General features: G+C 33.7%; 1 protein-coding gene across 1 annotated transcript in view; it reads right to left on the reverse strand.

Moving 5' to 3' along the window:
- Positions 1-16,069, reverse strand: part of LOC114337502 (calcium-dependent protein kinase 6) — a 182,621-nt gene that overhangs the window by 20,336 nt on the left and 146,216 nt on the right. Inside the window, exon 6 of the mRNA XM_050648381.1 lies at positions 7,102-7,302. Coding sequence (XP_050504338.1) covers positions 7,102-7,302 — 201 coding nt within the window. The remainder of the gene's footprint in view (positions 1-7,101; positions 7,303-16,069) is intronic.

A 16,069-nucleotide genomic window follows, 5' to 3' on the forward strand; every position in this document is an offset into this window, starting at 1 on the left:
CTCGATATTATTGACTTACTAATCTTGGTATTTTCTTTCTATTGACTTCCTCTTTCAGTATGGGTAACCACATCCTACTGCATTCTACCGAGGAATTTGCGACACAATTGGTTTCATTTAGCATAATTAGAGCCGCTTCTTTGATTTTTCTCTTTTTACTATCTGATTCTTTCAGGACTATACTTGAATCTCTCCACTGAACTCTATGTTCATTATCCCATGCGTGTTGACATATTTGAGATCTCTCAAATTCTCTATTTTTAATATAAGATTGATGTTCACTTATTCTAACGTCTAATGGTCTTGATGTCTCACCTAAATAAAATTGTTCGCATTCACAAGGTATTTTATAAATGCAATTTTTTGTTCTTTCTTGATCATTGTTAGGTTTAGTTTTAGATAGAATAGATCTCAATGTGTTTGTTGTTTTGAATGTTGTTGAAATGTTGAATTTATTTCCTATTGTTTTAAGTTTCTCGGATAGTCCTTTTATATATGGTATTGATATTTTCCTCGTATTATTTCTGGTGAATGTTGTAGGATCCCGTTCTAAGTTGTTCTGTTCCATTCGATCCAATCTTGACAATTTCTTATTTATAAACGATAAAGGATAATCATTTTTTAATAAAACAGATGTTAACAATTGTTTTTCTGCTAAAAAGGAATTTTCGTTAGAACAAGTAATTTTGGCTCTATCATATAAGGATTTAATGATTCCCTTTTTAACGTTGATGTTGTGATTTGACTTGTAATTGAGATATCTGTTGGTGTGTGTTGGTTTTCTATACACTTGAGTCTCATATCCAATATCCTTCTTTGAGATCAAAACATCGAGGAAAGGTAGGCTGTTATTGTATTCCTTTTCCATTGTAAATTTTATTGTCTCTTCTTGATCGTTTATAATATTCAGGAATGTATCTAACAATTCTGATCCATGAGGCCATATTGAAAACACATCATCTACATATCTCCACCATACTGTGGGTTTTAAATTTTGTTTAGAAATAATATTAGTTTCGAAATCCTCCATAAATATATTAGCCAATAATGGAGATAAAGAAGAGCCCATTGCTAGACCAAAATTTTGTTTATAGAATTCATTGTTTAGTTGAAAATAGGTATTATGGGTACATAATGTCAATAACTCCATTATAGCTGATACATTTAGTCTTGTCCTAGTTGCCAATGTATTATCATTCTCTAATTTCGTTTTGATTATGTTTAAAGTTTTATCTAATGGTACATTTGTAAATAAACTGTTTATGTCAAAACTTACTAAAATATTATTTGGATTAAATTCAATAGTTGATAATTTGTTTAAAAAATGTTTTGTATTTTTTATAAAAGTGTCATCATTATTAGCAAATGGTTTTAGAATGTTTAATAAGAATTTTGATAGTTCACTACAAGGAGAATTGATGGTACTACAAATGGGTCTAAGTGGTATGTTCGCTTTATGAATTTTCGGCACTCCATAAAAATGTGGTGTCTTACTGTAGTGAGGTGTCATTAATTTTCTTTGATAGTATGTTAGATCATTTTTAAATTTGAATAAAGCTCTATATATTTTGTTTTCCAGTGTCTTCGTTGGATCCTTCGTTAATTTGCTATAAGGTCCATTTGTAATTAGATCTGTAATTTTGTCCTCATATTGTATTTTATTCATTATTACAGTTGCATTGCCTTTATCCGCTGGTAAGATTGTTATGGAGTCATCATTTCTTAAAGTTTTTAAAGCCTTCATTTCCTCTTTGCTGATGTTCTGTTCAATTTGATTAGACTTTTCCAATTCAAGTTTACATAGTACCCTATATTGTTCTTTTTCATGAGTTGGTAGACACTGGGATATTTTCTCCACTGAGCTGATTATGTCTAATTTTGGAATAGATGGATGAGTAACAGCATAGTTTAAACCTTTTGACAATACCAAATTTTCCGTTGCATTTAAATGTCTATTTGATAGATTGACAACTGTCGTTAATATGTCATTATTTCTATTTAGGTTATCAAAAGTATGTAAACTATTTTGTTCTAAAAGATTATTAAATTTATTTAAATGTATATTTCTTTGTTTCTGATATGAATTTTCATAAATTATGTGTAAACTAAAAATAATTCGATCAAAATCAGAATTTGATATCATTCCGAAAAGTAAATCTTCAATACTTACGATGTCTTGTTCGATAAAAAATAAATTTGACCTGTGAAATTGCAACCTTTCCCGGATCATCGACAAACTGGCTCTATGTAGAATATTTTGGAGTCTTCTGCTTGAGTATGCTGGCCGTAACCTCAAGCCCTTTGGTATTATGTTGTTATTTCTACATCTTCTTAAAAATTTTATTGAATTTTGACAATGTGCCAGTTTCTCGTAGAAGGTTTCCAATTTCCTAAAATTTTGACACACGATAGGCCCATACCGGTTTCTTAATGTTGTTCTGAAGCTATTTCCTTGTGGCATTTTTATGATTAATTATTTATATGGGAAATAAGCCACAATTAAAATGAAAAAAATAATTTTATTAACGTTTCGACGCCCAAATCGGGTGCCGTTGTCAAAATACAAAATATTACTAAAATAAACTAAAGTGTTGTTGCTAAGCAAAAAAAAATTCTTCTAATAATTTATTTAATCTCACTCATTTATATTGGCAATTCAGATATATATTATACATTTTAAAGTAGAAGACTTTAAAATGATATTGCAATCTTAGCAACAACACTTTAGTTTATTTTAGTAATATTTTGTATTTTGACAACGGCACCCGATTTGGGCGTCGAAACGTTAATAAAATTATTTTTTTCATTTTAATTGTGGCTTATTTCCCATATAAATAATTAATCAAATTCTATCGGTTTCGAATATATACATTGCTAAAAATTTATGTGTTTATTGCTAAAAAAAGCTATAAACACATAGTGTTTCCCGTGCCTAATACATGCGTTTACATGCATGCTACGTAGAAATAGCCTCGCTTGCACTTGTACCTACTCTACCTACTCGTTCGATTTTAAATGAGAAATCATTGAAAACATCACTCCAGCACTAGGTGTTTATACTTTTGTTTAACAATAAAATAATAAGTTTTTAGCAATGCAAATAACTAAAACCGATATACTTTGACTTGAACTTTCAAATGCGGTAAGCAGAATTGCTATTTGATTTTTTAATCAAAAGTTATTCGGGTACAAAAATTGCAATTTTTCGATTTTTTGAAAGTTTCACCGCGTTTATCTCGAAAACTATGCATCCTACGAAAAAATTTGTAGGAACACTTTTTGGTTAGAATGGCCCAAAAAATACAAAAACATGTTTTGTTTTGCGAGAAATCGCTGTTATGTAATTCCTCAACTTCTTTGTTTATAACAATCTTATCGACATCCGGATCAACTGTTACCCAAAAAATTCGTGTTCTACGGGTCAAAATACATAAAAAAAACTTGGGTAAGTCCATCTGAATACAGGAGGCCGTTGTACCCCCCCTGGCGACAGGACTATTATGACAGTGAGTAAATAAAGCGGGGGTGTAATAGTTTTAACTTTTGCGTGGAGACCATACAATTCACCGGACATTAAGGCAGCGCCGTCATAAGTTTGCCATACCAATTTATTTTTGATATAAAAATTTTTTAATCTGTCATTTAAAACACCAAAAATATATTCTGTCTTATGGCTTCTACTCACGTCTGAAAACCTAAAAACCTCTCATAAATATTAGACGTAACGCGTATCGAAGAACAATTGATAATTGTGAATGACATGTTATCTCTATCAGTAGTTTCGTCTACTTCTACTGAAAAGGATCAAAATGTAACTACTAATTGATTCTTTCATTCTGTGCTGTTTTAGGTACGCCGCTAAATCTCTTCGAGACAGAAAGTAAATTAGAAAATTCCAGCTCGTATTTTTTAAACAATTTTATTTGTTCTCTATAATTAACTTGATTTAACGAATGCTCCGATTCATCCTGTCCCCCAAATGGTAATTCCTGGCAACTTAAAAAAACTACAATATCAATAATTAAACGACGTAAAACTACTTATTTGGTAGTTTCATCCCGGGCGCGCTAGCAAGGTACGTGGCTAGGTACGTGCCTTGCTGCCGTTTGCAGATCACCGATCGGCAGATTCGTATCTGCCGGACTTGCCATTCAAATGAATACGGGGAATGTATAATTGGTTGCCTATCGGCCAACATTCCATAGCTTCTTATTACAAGCAAATCGTCAATCTGGGGACGGCTTGCAGAAGCGGGCCTGCCTATCGCAATCGGGTGCATGGCTATAGGATCATTAATTTGAAAAGTCTCTTACGCACAGCGCACAGGGATCACTTATCGTATAGGATCGATCATCGATCGAATTATTTTAAAAACAATGAATAAAATTTAGTCTGTATTATCTCACAGATATTTTTTTATTTCACAGAAGCGAATATCATAAACTCTGATTAAATTAAATATTAAAAAAAAATCTATAATGTGTCCATAAATGTGTAAGTCGGCACTGCCGACCCTGACCAGCCGCCACTGAATTTTAGTATCTTTTTTTAAAAATTAATAGGTACGAAAAGCATTAGAGTTGAAATGTGTTCGGACTACTTTCTGAGGGGAAAAGCTTTACTTCTATGGTTCTATGGTGGTTGTTTAGGGGACAAAATATCTTTACTTTACGCGATTTATTTAATTTCAAGTTGTTGTAACAAACATAAATACAAATTTGTAATAAATAGTGGTGAAATAAATAAAAATATACCCATACTAAATTTCAATAAGACATGCAGCGCATGTAAACATCGATTTTAGTTGTTAAAAATGTAGTCCAAGTAATGAAGCTTAAACTAGGACAAAACCTAGCAATTTTTACAGAATGGATCGATTTGCTTGAAAATTTGAGAATAAGTAGTGGATAGTCCAAGGATCAAAATCTAAATGATGCCGATAGCCGTTTTTACCATGGGGTGGTTGCCACCCCATCTCGGGGGTAGACATTTTTTATTATATTTTGACCGCAAAAGTTGGTAAAAACATTTATTTTAGGCAAAAAATGTTCTATACATTTCTTTGATAGAATTAATAGTTTTCGATTTATTCGCTATCGAAAGTGGTAGTTTTATATCGAAAAAATCCATGTTTTTAATCAGTTTTCTGCTAATAACTCAAAAAATTTTCGTTTTATCAAAACAACTTTGCTTAACAAAAATGTACCTTTTGAAAAAATAAACAAAACAGTTTTTTTTTTACTTTAAGACCAATAGTAATCGAGCTATACTTTATTATGTTAGCTCTTCTTCGTCAAATGCTAAATATTGTAGTTTCAAAGTCAAAAGACAGGAAAACTATGCATTTTTCGAGGATAACTTGTTTAATCTAGTTTAAAGTATTTAAAAATATCCATCTCCAGAAATAAAAAAGTATCTAGCTCAAAAATTAAGTGACTTATAATGAAAAGAATGTCAGTCCTTATTTTTTTTCAGTCGGAAGCAAACCCCTAATCACCACCCTAATTAAAATTAGTCATTGACCTTATTTGGTCCTCTTTATTTATGTATTATTAATAGGTTCTAGAAGTTTGAACGGCTTAGAATGATTGCTTAAAAAAATAGAGTTAAAAGCGAATAACGAATTTTTGGAGTTTGGTAAAAAATGCCCTTTTCTTCAGAATAGAAAGATTAGCATCAGCGGTACGAAATAGTTATTTATGATATAAGTGTTAAAAGTACACGTTTAAGGCACGCATGTGAAAGTTTGCAATTCACTTTTACTTGAACTTGACTGACATTCCATTTTTATATTTTTTTGACATTAAATCAACATTGCCTATACGGTCAATACGAACTGCAGTGCCTTACAAATTTTAAAGCACTAGTGCCTTAAAGTATCATTTTTAACCCTCGTATGGAGTGCTAAAAATTGCATTTTAACACGGTTGTTCACCACTTTTTGTGACTGAGGATTTTAAAAGGATTTAATATTAAAAGGATTTAATATTAATAGCCTTATAGATCTTATAGAAAGCTACAAAATTCATTTTCACAAAACTTTATAAGATAAAAAATAAAAAAGTTACGGTTAAAAATCAATATATTTTTTTGAAAAAAAAAGGAGAAATCCGATTGGAAACATATTAATGTAAGTTAGCGGTGTTTTTAGTCATTGGCCTTATTCATTCTTCTTTATTTATGTATTATTAATAGATTCTAGAAGTTTGACGGGCTTAGAATAATTAGTTTTAAAAAAACTGGAGTTAAAAGCGAATAAGGAATTTTTGTAGTTTGGTAAAAAATTTCATTTTCTTCAGAATAGAAAGATTAGCATGAGATATACAAAAAAATGTTTAAATATGAAATTATAGGTTATTTATTTCCAAAGAACTTGGTTTGAAAAAATGTTTTCTGTGTCAAAAATTGAGTGAATAATAAATGAGTATATATTGAAAAACGTTGATTTTTTCGATATAAAAGTATCACTTTCGATAGTGAATACAACGAAAACTATTACTTTAATCAAAAAAGTGTATAGAACATTTTTTGCTTAGGATAAATGTTTTTATCAACTTTTGCGGGAAAAATATAATAAAAAATTTCCACCACCGAGATGGGGTAGCAACCACCCCCATGGTAAAAGCGCCTTTCGGCATTATATAGATTTTGATCCTTGGACTATCCACTACTTATTCTCAAATTTTCAAGTAAATCGATCCATTCTGTAAAAATTACGAGGTGAAAAACTTCGGTTCCTGGACTAATGGTCAATATTTATCTACTCGTTCCTTAGTAATTTTATCACTTTTTCTCTTTTCTCGATTATCGGTTTTTATCGTATAGTATATAAATTATTGTAATCACTGAATAGAGATAGTAAAAAAATAATCCTATTAATTAAGTTAATGAATAGTTTACGCGATTATACAAGTAACTGTTATCCAAAAATATTCAAAAATTGAACGAAATAGTCATCTTTATGTTGCTGATGACGACATCGCTGTTAACTAATGTTTACATCTTGGGCATGGCTTATGTGAATAAACTGTAAAGTAATACAATATAAAGTCCATACCAAGTGGTGAACTGTGAACTAGGTCAATTTAAAAAAATACCTACCGACGACTGGTATACTCCACTGGAATTTCCCACATACACAGCTTTGCCCAATGCTCCTATTTTATATTCATTGTTGTCGTTGAAAAGAAAATGCTTCAAATTTAAATCTCTATGTAAAATTTTTTGAGAATGCAGATATTCCAAACCTGTTAATAGATCGATCAAAATTTTTTGTACGTTTCTTATACTTAAATCAACTCTCTGAAAATAAAAAGAATAGTTATAGTTATAATAAATAATTAAGAATAATTATAAAATAAAAATTTATGATAATGTACATAAGTACCCGCGGATCAACTGAGGACATGACAAAGGGCAGCAGCTGTTTCATTAGTGGCCCGCGGCTAAGGAATACAATTCCTAATGCCGATGCCACATTATGTGTTTTGACCGGATGCGGTGAAAACGCATACGTTTCCAACGCAACCGGACCGACCTGTCACACTATGCGTTTAGTCTGGTGCAGTTTGTAAGCGCGTACCGATGACTCAAAACGCATCCGTTTCCAACGCAACCGGACCGATCTGTCACACTATACGTTTTCACCGGATGCGGCGGAAACGCATCCGGTCAAAACGCATAATCTGACATCGGCCGTCAGGTGCGGTGCCATAAAGTCGCAGGCGACAATCAAATATTGATTTAACCCGCTGCGATACTGCGAACTTACCAACATCAAAACCGAATGTGCGCCGGTATAAGCAAGCAACCGTTATCAGGAGGTACGGAAGGGCACCCTATTGTCCTGGGGTTGAGAAATCGGCCCCGAAGGCGGATGAGCTGAAAAATTCAGTCAACGGCAGTGGAATCAGGAAAGCAACGGGAAACTACCTGATTATAACTTCCCTAGTAACTCATGATGACAGATATTGATAATGTAAATATATTTACTAATCATGGGACTCGGAACCAAAGATTCGGCGTGGGAAACAGCAGGGTTTTCTCAGTCGTCAGCAAGCTGTAATTCATCAAATTTGGTAATAGATAAGGAGTGTTTAACTTCTTCTTCTTCTTCAGGTGCCATCTCCGCTATGGAGGTTGGCAATCATCATAGCTATTTTAATTTTTGAGGCAGTAGCTCTAAATAGTTGTTTTGAGCTGCATCCAAACCATTCTCTCAGGTTCTTCAGCCATGAAATTCGCCTTCTGTCGATGCTTCTTCCGCCATCTATCTTTCCCTGCATTATGAGTCGCAGGATGCCATACTTCTTGCCCCGCATCACATGTCCGAGATACTGAGTGTTTAACAGCGACTTGGAATGAATATTACAAGTATGTTTGAATCTGTAAAAATTCACAATACGATCAAGGAAAAGCGAAGGTTAAATATAAATATCTTAGGTATAAGTGAGATGAGGTGACCGGGTGACAGAATGGCCATATGACGATAGATAATATTATGAAATTTACTACTCTGGTGAAGAAGGTCCGCAACATAGAAATGGTCTTAAACATCATTCAGGTATATGCACCTACACCTAACAACAATATGACGATGAAGTTGTCGAAAGCTTTTATTCAGATCTAGACTATTTATTATCACTCACAGGAAGCCAAGATATAAATAACATTGTATTGGGGGATTTCAATGCCAAGGTTGGAAGTGGTAGTGTTGAAGATGTCGTTGGCAAGTTTGGTTTAGGAACGAGAAACGACCGTGGAGATAGAATGATTAGATTTTGCGTAGAAAAACAATTAGTAATATCCAACACTTTCTTTGACTTGTCTAAGCGACGACTTTACACCTGGAAATCTCCTATGGACACTTGTGGAAGAATAGTAAGAAATCAAATTTGTTATATCTGTGTATCAAAAAGATATAGAAATGCTATCTTATCCTCCAAAACATATCCAGGAGCGGATGTACGATGTACCCTCCAGCCATAACTTACTGGTAGCTAAAGTATTACTTAAATTTAAAAAGATTAAAAAACCCAAAATATCTTCTAGGATAAGCAAAGATAAGCTATCAAATGCGGAAGTGAAAGAAATAGTAACCGATAAATTAGAAGATCAGTTTCAGAAATTGGGAAATAAAAATTCAGAAGAAAAATTATGGGAGTCATGCAAAGAAACATTGGAAAAAGTCCAAGAAGACCATCTAATGGAAAATTAGCTTAGGAATAAGCAACAATGGATGACAAAAGAGATATTGAATTTAATGGATGCAAGAAAAAAATATAAGAATGCTAATCTGATAGAATACAAAAAGATAAACAGTATGATTCGAAGAATAATAAGATCAGCTAAATCAGAGTGGCATAAACAACAATGTAGAGAAATTGAGAACTAAGAGCGTATCTACGACGCATTCAATATGTACAAAAAACTGAAAGAAGTTGCAGGACTGAATAATAAATGTAAACCTCCACTAATCGAAGATAAAAATGGAAAAATTATAATCGATATCGAAGGTCAACTAATACGATGGACTGGATATATAAAGGAATTATTCGATGATGAAAGAAGCGAACTAGAAAAGCTAAATGACATAAGCGGTCTTCCAATAACTAAGGAAGAAGTGCAATACGCTATGAAGAACGCAAAAAATGGCAAAGCCATCGGATCAGATGGAATTTACGTAGAAACAATAAGCGCCAGACTCCACTTGCGATTTGTAGTCGCGCAATTGTTTTGTCGCGAAAATTAAACACATTGTTTCAAATACAAGTCAATCCATTTGCGACTAAATAATCGTGGAGTGACTTGTATTTGAAACAATGTGTTCAATCTTCCCGACAAAACAATCGCGCGGCTACAAATCGCAAGTGGAGTCCGGCGCTAAAGCTTTTAGATGCCGAGGGCATTAAGATACTTACGAAATTATTCAACTTAATCTACGAAAGCGGAAAAATTCCTAAAGATTGGCTTAAATCCCCATTTGTTGTACTGCCAAAAAAACACAGAGCCACAAAATGCAGCAACTATCGCACCATCAGCCTAATGAGTCATGTATTAAAAACTTTTCTGAGAATAATTAATCAAAGAACATATAATAGAAAATATTATAGAAAAATTAAGGAAATAATCTCAAGTACTCAATTCGGTTTTCTCTGTGGCCTTGGAATGCGTGATGCACTATTTGCAACCCAAGTTCTAATTCAAAGATGCAGAGATGTAAATCATGACGTTTTCATGTGCGCCATTCATTTTGAAAAGGCATTTGATAAAGTTCGCCATGAAAAATGGACATTAGAATAATCGCAAATTTGTATTGGGGCCAGGCTGCATGTGTTAGGGTTGGGAATCAGTGGTCTTAAGAAGTAAAAATCAAGCGTGGAGTTCGACAAGGCTGTATATTGTCACCAATGTTGTTTAATCTTTACGGCGAAACAATATTAAATGAAGTGTTGGAAAACGCAAAAGAGGGCATACTCATTAATGGTATGCTTATGAACAATATCAGAGACGCAGATGACACCTTGTTAGTGACAGGATCAATTGAACATCTATATACAGGGTGTAACAAAAATACAGGTCATAAATTAAACCACATATTCTGGGACCAAAAATAGTTCGAATGAACCTAACTTACCTTAGTACAAATATGCACACAAAAGAAGTTACAGCCCTTTGAAGTTACAAAATGAAAATCGATTTTTTTGAATATATCGAAAACTATTAGAGGTTTTTTGTTGAAAATGGACATGTAGCATTCTTATGGAAAGAACATCTTAAAGAAAAATTATAGTGAAATTTGTGCACCCCATAAAAATTTTATGGGGGTTTTGTTCCCTTAAACCCCCCAAACTTTTGTGTCCGTTCCAAATAAATTATTATTGTGGTGCCATTAGTTAAATTCAATATTTTTAAAACTTTTTTGCCTCTTAGTATTTTTTCAATAAGGCAGTTTTTATCGAGTTGCGGCTTCTTTTTTAATTTTTTAATATGTTTACATAAAATTTTTATGAGGGTTTTGTTCCTTTAAACCCCCCAAATGTTTGTGTACGTTCCAATTAAACTATTACTGCGGTACCATTAGTTAAACACAGTGTTTTTAAAACTTTTTTGCCTCTTTGTATTTTTTTGATAAAGCATCTTTTATCGAGATGTGGCTTCTTTTTTAATATGGTTCAAAATATACTCAAAAATGTAAATCATAAATAAATTTTCATAGTATTACAAAGTCTCCATAACCGTACTTTACCATATACAAATATGTGGTGGATTTGACAAATATTTAAATATCTCGATAAAAACTAACTTTTGAAAAAAGTACTAAAAGACAAAAAAGTTTTTAAAAACTTATGTTTAACTAATGGCTCTACAATAATAACTAAATTGGAACGTACACAAAAGTTTGGGGGGTTTAAAGGAACCAAACCCCCATAAAATTTTTATGGGGTGTTCAAATTTCATTATAATTTTTTCTTAAAATACTACTGTCATAAAAATACCACATGTCCATTTTCAATAAAAAATATCTAACAGTTTTCGATATATTGGAAAAAATCGATTTTTATTTTGTAACTTCAAAGGGCTGTAACTTTTTTTCCGTGCATATTTGTACTAAGGTAAGTTAGGTTCAATCGAACTATTTTTGGTCCCAGAATATGTGATTAAATTTATGACCTGTATTTTTGTTACACCCTGTATATTATCGGTTTACAACGTTCTCCGTCTTCCGATACCCGTTCGCCATTCCTCTCTATCCGCACATTGATCTACTTGCAGACCTCTTTCATCCATAGCCTTGTTTATTCCTGCCTGCCAACTTTTCCGCAGTCTACCTCTTCTTCTTCTACCTTGCGGTCTCCAGTTTTGTACTTGTTTTGGGGCTCTGTCTTCGTGCATTCTTTGTACGTGACAAACCATCGTAGTTGTATTTCGTTGATTTCGTCATTTATTGTATGTGTGATCTTCATTATTTCTCGTATCCGTTCATTGGTAACATGTTCTCTTCTTGATCTTCCTGCAGCTCTTCTCCAGAAATCCATTTCGGTGACCTCTAACATTCGTTTTGATTTTTCCTTCATAGGCAATACTTCGCAGCTGTATGTTATAATGCTTTTCACTACGGCGTTATAGATCTTTTTCTTGTTTTGGTCGTTTATCTGCTTGTCTCAGAGTACTGAGTTTAGGAGCGTAATTGCTTTCCTGCCCTGAGTATTTCGTTCTTTAATGTCTCCGCCCAGTGTTCCATCATTCGTGATTTTCATACCCAGGTATTTATACTCGTCACATTTACTGATTGTTTCTCCTCCTTCTAGTATAAAGTCCTGCTGCGTTCCACCGATATTCATATATTTGGTTTTTCCTACGTTGATCTTTAGTCCTCATTTCCTGTATTCCTCTATTAGTTTTGTTGTCATGTAAGAAATAACATCGTAGTAGAATCGAACATCTTCAAGCGTTATCGAACCGAATGGTGGCGTTTTGCGCGATATATGGACTCAAACTCAATGCAAGAAAAACAAAGTTTATGGTTATTAGTAAACAGGCTGCCGTAAATAATAATAACTATCACGTAACAATCGGTAATGACTCAATTGAACGAGTAAGTAATCTTGTATATCTGGGTACTCATATTAATGAAAGCTGGAACCCTAGTACAGAAATAAAAAGTAAAATTGCCAAAGCAAGAACAAGTTTTATGAAATTTAAGAAAATCCTGTGCAGTCATGATCTAAATTTGGAACCTCGCAGAATGGCTCGATGTTATATATTTCCAGTACTACTTTGCGGGGTGGAAGCATGGACCTGGCAGAATAGCTTTTAAAAACCCTAGAAGCATTTGAGATGTGGGTCTACCGCCGTATTCTGAAGATCCGTTGGTAGAAAGAGTCACAAACGAAAGGGTTTTGCAACGTTTGAATAAAAGTTGCTAAGTATGAACACGGTTAAAAGGCGCAAATTGGAATACTTTGGTCATATAATGCGTCATCCAGAAAAATAGGACATACTTCACCTTGCAATTCAAGGTAAAATAATGGGAAAAAGAAGTGTGGGCCGCCGTACAACTTCTTGGCTTAAAAACCTACGCCAATGGTTTGGGAAAACTAGCACAGAACTATTTCGTGCGGCTGTAAATAAGACAATGATTGTTAATATGCTGGGCAACATGAGAGCCAACGATCGACAAGCGGTCTCGGCACCTTAAGAAGAAGAAGGAGACGGACAAAAAATGGAAGAGGTTGTCGAATCCAGAAATAACTCAAAGTCTCTACAATTAACTGTATACAATATACGAACCACGACACCTGTATATGAATTCCATAAAAAACTGTAAAAGATGCGGTCAAAATACAGGTTAATAGTGTCGATCATTACAAATTGGTGATAAAAGAACTAGAAGAAAAAAATCTACAATATCACACTTACCTACAGGTTAATACAAGAAAAAACATTTCGAGATATAATAAAGGTCTTCGCCATTCATCCAATACTAAATTAATTAAAAAGACAATACAAGAAATGTCATGAGGTTATGTTATAGTGTAAAAGTCTAGCCAATACCAATGTACGTCATATTGAAACACCTTATACAAAAGGAGAAATTCTGCAGTGCTCAAGATGGGTTATTGTCATACTAGAAATTATTGTAGAAAAATAGCTTCTTACTTCTTCTCTTCCTTTTTTAACAGGACTGTGTCCTGTTTCTTCTGTTACAGTCTCTGCTGCGATCCGGAGCTCCAGCTCCCGCACCATCGTTTTTTTTTTGGGTTTTCCTATGGGCGGCTTGGTGCCGGGCTCCTGTGTCTTCGCCCATTTCGCCATACGTTCAGGGTCCATCCAATCTACGTGGTCTCTCCACATGCGTCATCGTGCACTTGTCCATCTCATCACGTCTTGAACGCCTAGCTCTCTCAATGTGTCTTCGTTTCGTATTATATCTCTGAGTGTGATACCACTTATGGATCTTAGGGTTTTCATCTCTGTTGTTCTCATTATTTCTTTGGTCTTCGTTTTTTCGGCCCTTTTCTCAGCTGCGTATGTCAGTACGGGTCTAACACATATCTTATAAATGCGGACTTTCCTTTCGCTGCTCATATATTTATTCCGCCAGATTATATCCGTCAGGAAACCAGATATTCTCGCTGGTTTCGTTGTCTGCTGTTTTGTTTCTTGCCACAGATGCCTGCCGCTAGATATTTTCACACCCAAGTATCTATAATCCATTGCCTGTTCGATTATATGGTCGTCCACTAGTAATTTACATCTAATTGGGTCCTTGGATATTACCATCGACTGCGTTTTCTCTGTTGATAGTGTCAGGTTATACTTTTCGGCAGTTGTTTTAAGGTAGCAATAGAAAAATAGCAAATTGTGTAAAATGTCCCGGATTCCGTTAATACAAAACGTTGTTTCGTCAAAAAAATAGAATACGTTGCGATATCTTCCGAACAGCAATCGTTTCACAAAACTCCAGTCTTCGCTCGGTGCCATTTATCGCTTATGTGTATATGTTTACCGGCCAAACCCGATTTCAGGACAAACTAGTTTGGCCTAGGCCAAACTAGTTTGTCCTAAGCACGTTAGGATAAACTAGTATGGCTTAGGCCAAACTAGTTTGTCCCATCGCGCGTAGGCCACACTAGTTTGTCCTAGGCCAAACTAGTTTGTCCTAGGCCAAACTAGTTTATCCTGATATAAATACACATACTTCGGGTCAAACTAGTTTATCCTGATATAAAGACGCAAACTTCAGGTCAAACTAGTTTATCCTGATATAAAGACGCACACTTCAGGCCAAACTAGTTTATCCTGATATAGTAAAGATTCACACTTCAGGATAAACTAGTACGGCATAGTCTAAACCAATTTATCCGAGCCGAAAATAATTTAGCGAACATGTAAGGACTTTTACATGCGGGGAATTTCCAAATCAAGTCCCAACAGGGATGGTAAAAAAATTATACATCGATATATTGTATCATAATGATACATTGAATGAAGATATTGATACATGCTAATGTTATTATTATTGTTTGTTACGAATAATTATTATAATTTTAATAAAAATTATTATTTTTCCAAGAACAAAGTATTTTATTCAATTTATTATTTATATTAAGCCGTACTAGTTCGCTGAATTACTTTCTTCTTCTTGGCTTTTTCCCATTATGAGTTTGCCGTTGTCGTCTTCCATAGCACTCTATTCTCCCAGTCGTCTCTGACGAGGTCTTTATTTATCATAGCATTTGCTATGTAAGTTTTCCATCTCACAACAGGTCTTCCTCTCCATCTTCCTCCCCGACGGTCCCACTCCAGTAATCTTTTCGGCCACCTGTGCTCCGGCATTCTTTGTATATGCCCGTACCATTTCAGGGCTCTACTTTTACTGCCACATCTTTTTTGTAATTGAGCATTCTACTTCTATTCTGTTTCATATTTCCTCTGATCTTATTATATCCTTCCTGGTGTAGACACCTTCTCATAAACTCCAATTCAACTGTTCGTATTTTATTCCGTATTATTGTTGTCACTGCCACTGGCTATTCTTCCGCTCTTGTATAGAATAGAATAGAGATATGCTTTATTGTCATGAAAAATTTAACAATTTTATAGACAAAGCTTACAAGAATCATAAAAATAAGAACAATAACAAATAACAAATACAATTTACTAAAATGATATAAATCGTCTACATAAATAAAAATAATAAAGATAAACAAAAAAAACAGTAACAATCTATTGCATAATTTAAAAAAAAAAATTTGCAAATTGCATAATCTACCTTAAGAAATTTAATAAGTTAAGTTAAGCTGCTGCATATGACACTCAAATGTAGATTAAGATTATACTTATAAATAAGAATACTGTACTTTCTTAGTTATTGGTTAAGAAACTCTGCTGTTGAATAATAGGGTCTTTCAGATAAATAGGCTTTAGTCATTTTACGGAACTTGGGGAAAGATGTTGCAGATTTAAGTTGTAGAGGGAGATGGTTGTAAAGTTTTTTTGCAGAATATAATATAGATTTCTTTACTAACTCACTGGACGGGATCGGTAAATAGATGTCAAAGGT

This window comes from Diabrotica virgifera, chromosome 4 (genome assembly GCF_917563875.1).
Source record: "Diabrotica virgifera virgifera chromosome 4, PGI_DIABVI_V3a".
In the NCBI taxonomy this organism is placed as follows: domain Eukaryota; kingdom Metazoa; phylum Arthropoda; class Insecta; order Coleoptera; family Chrysomelidae; genus Diabrotica; species Diabrotica virgifera.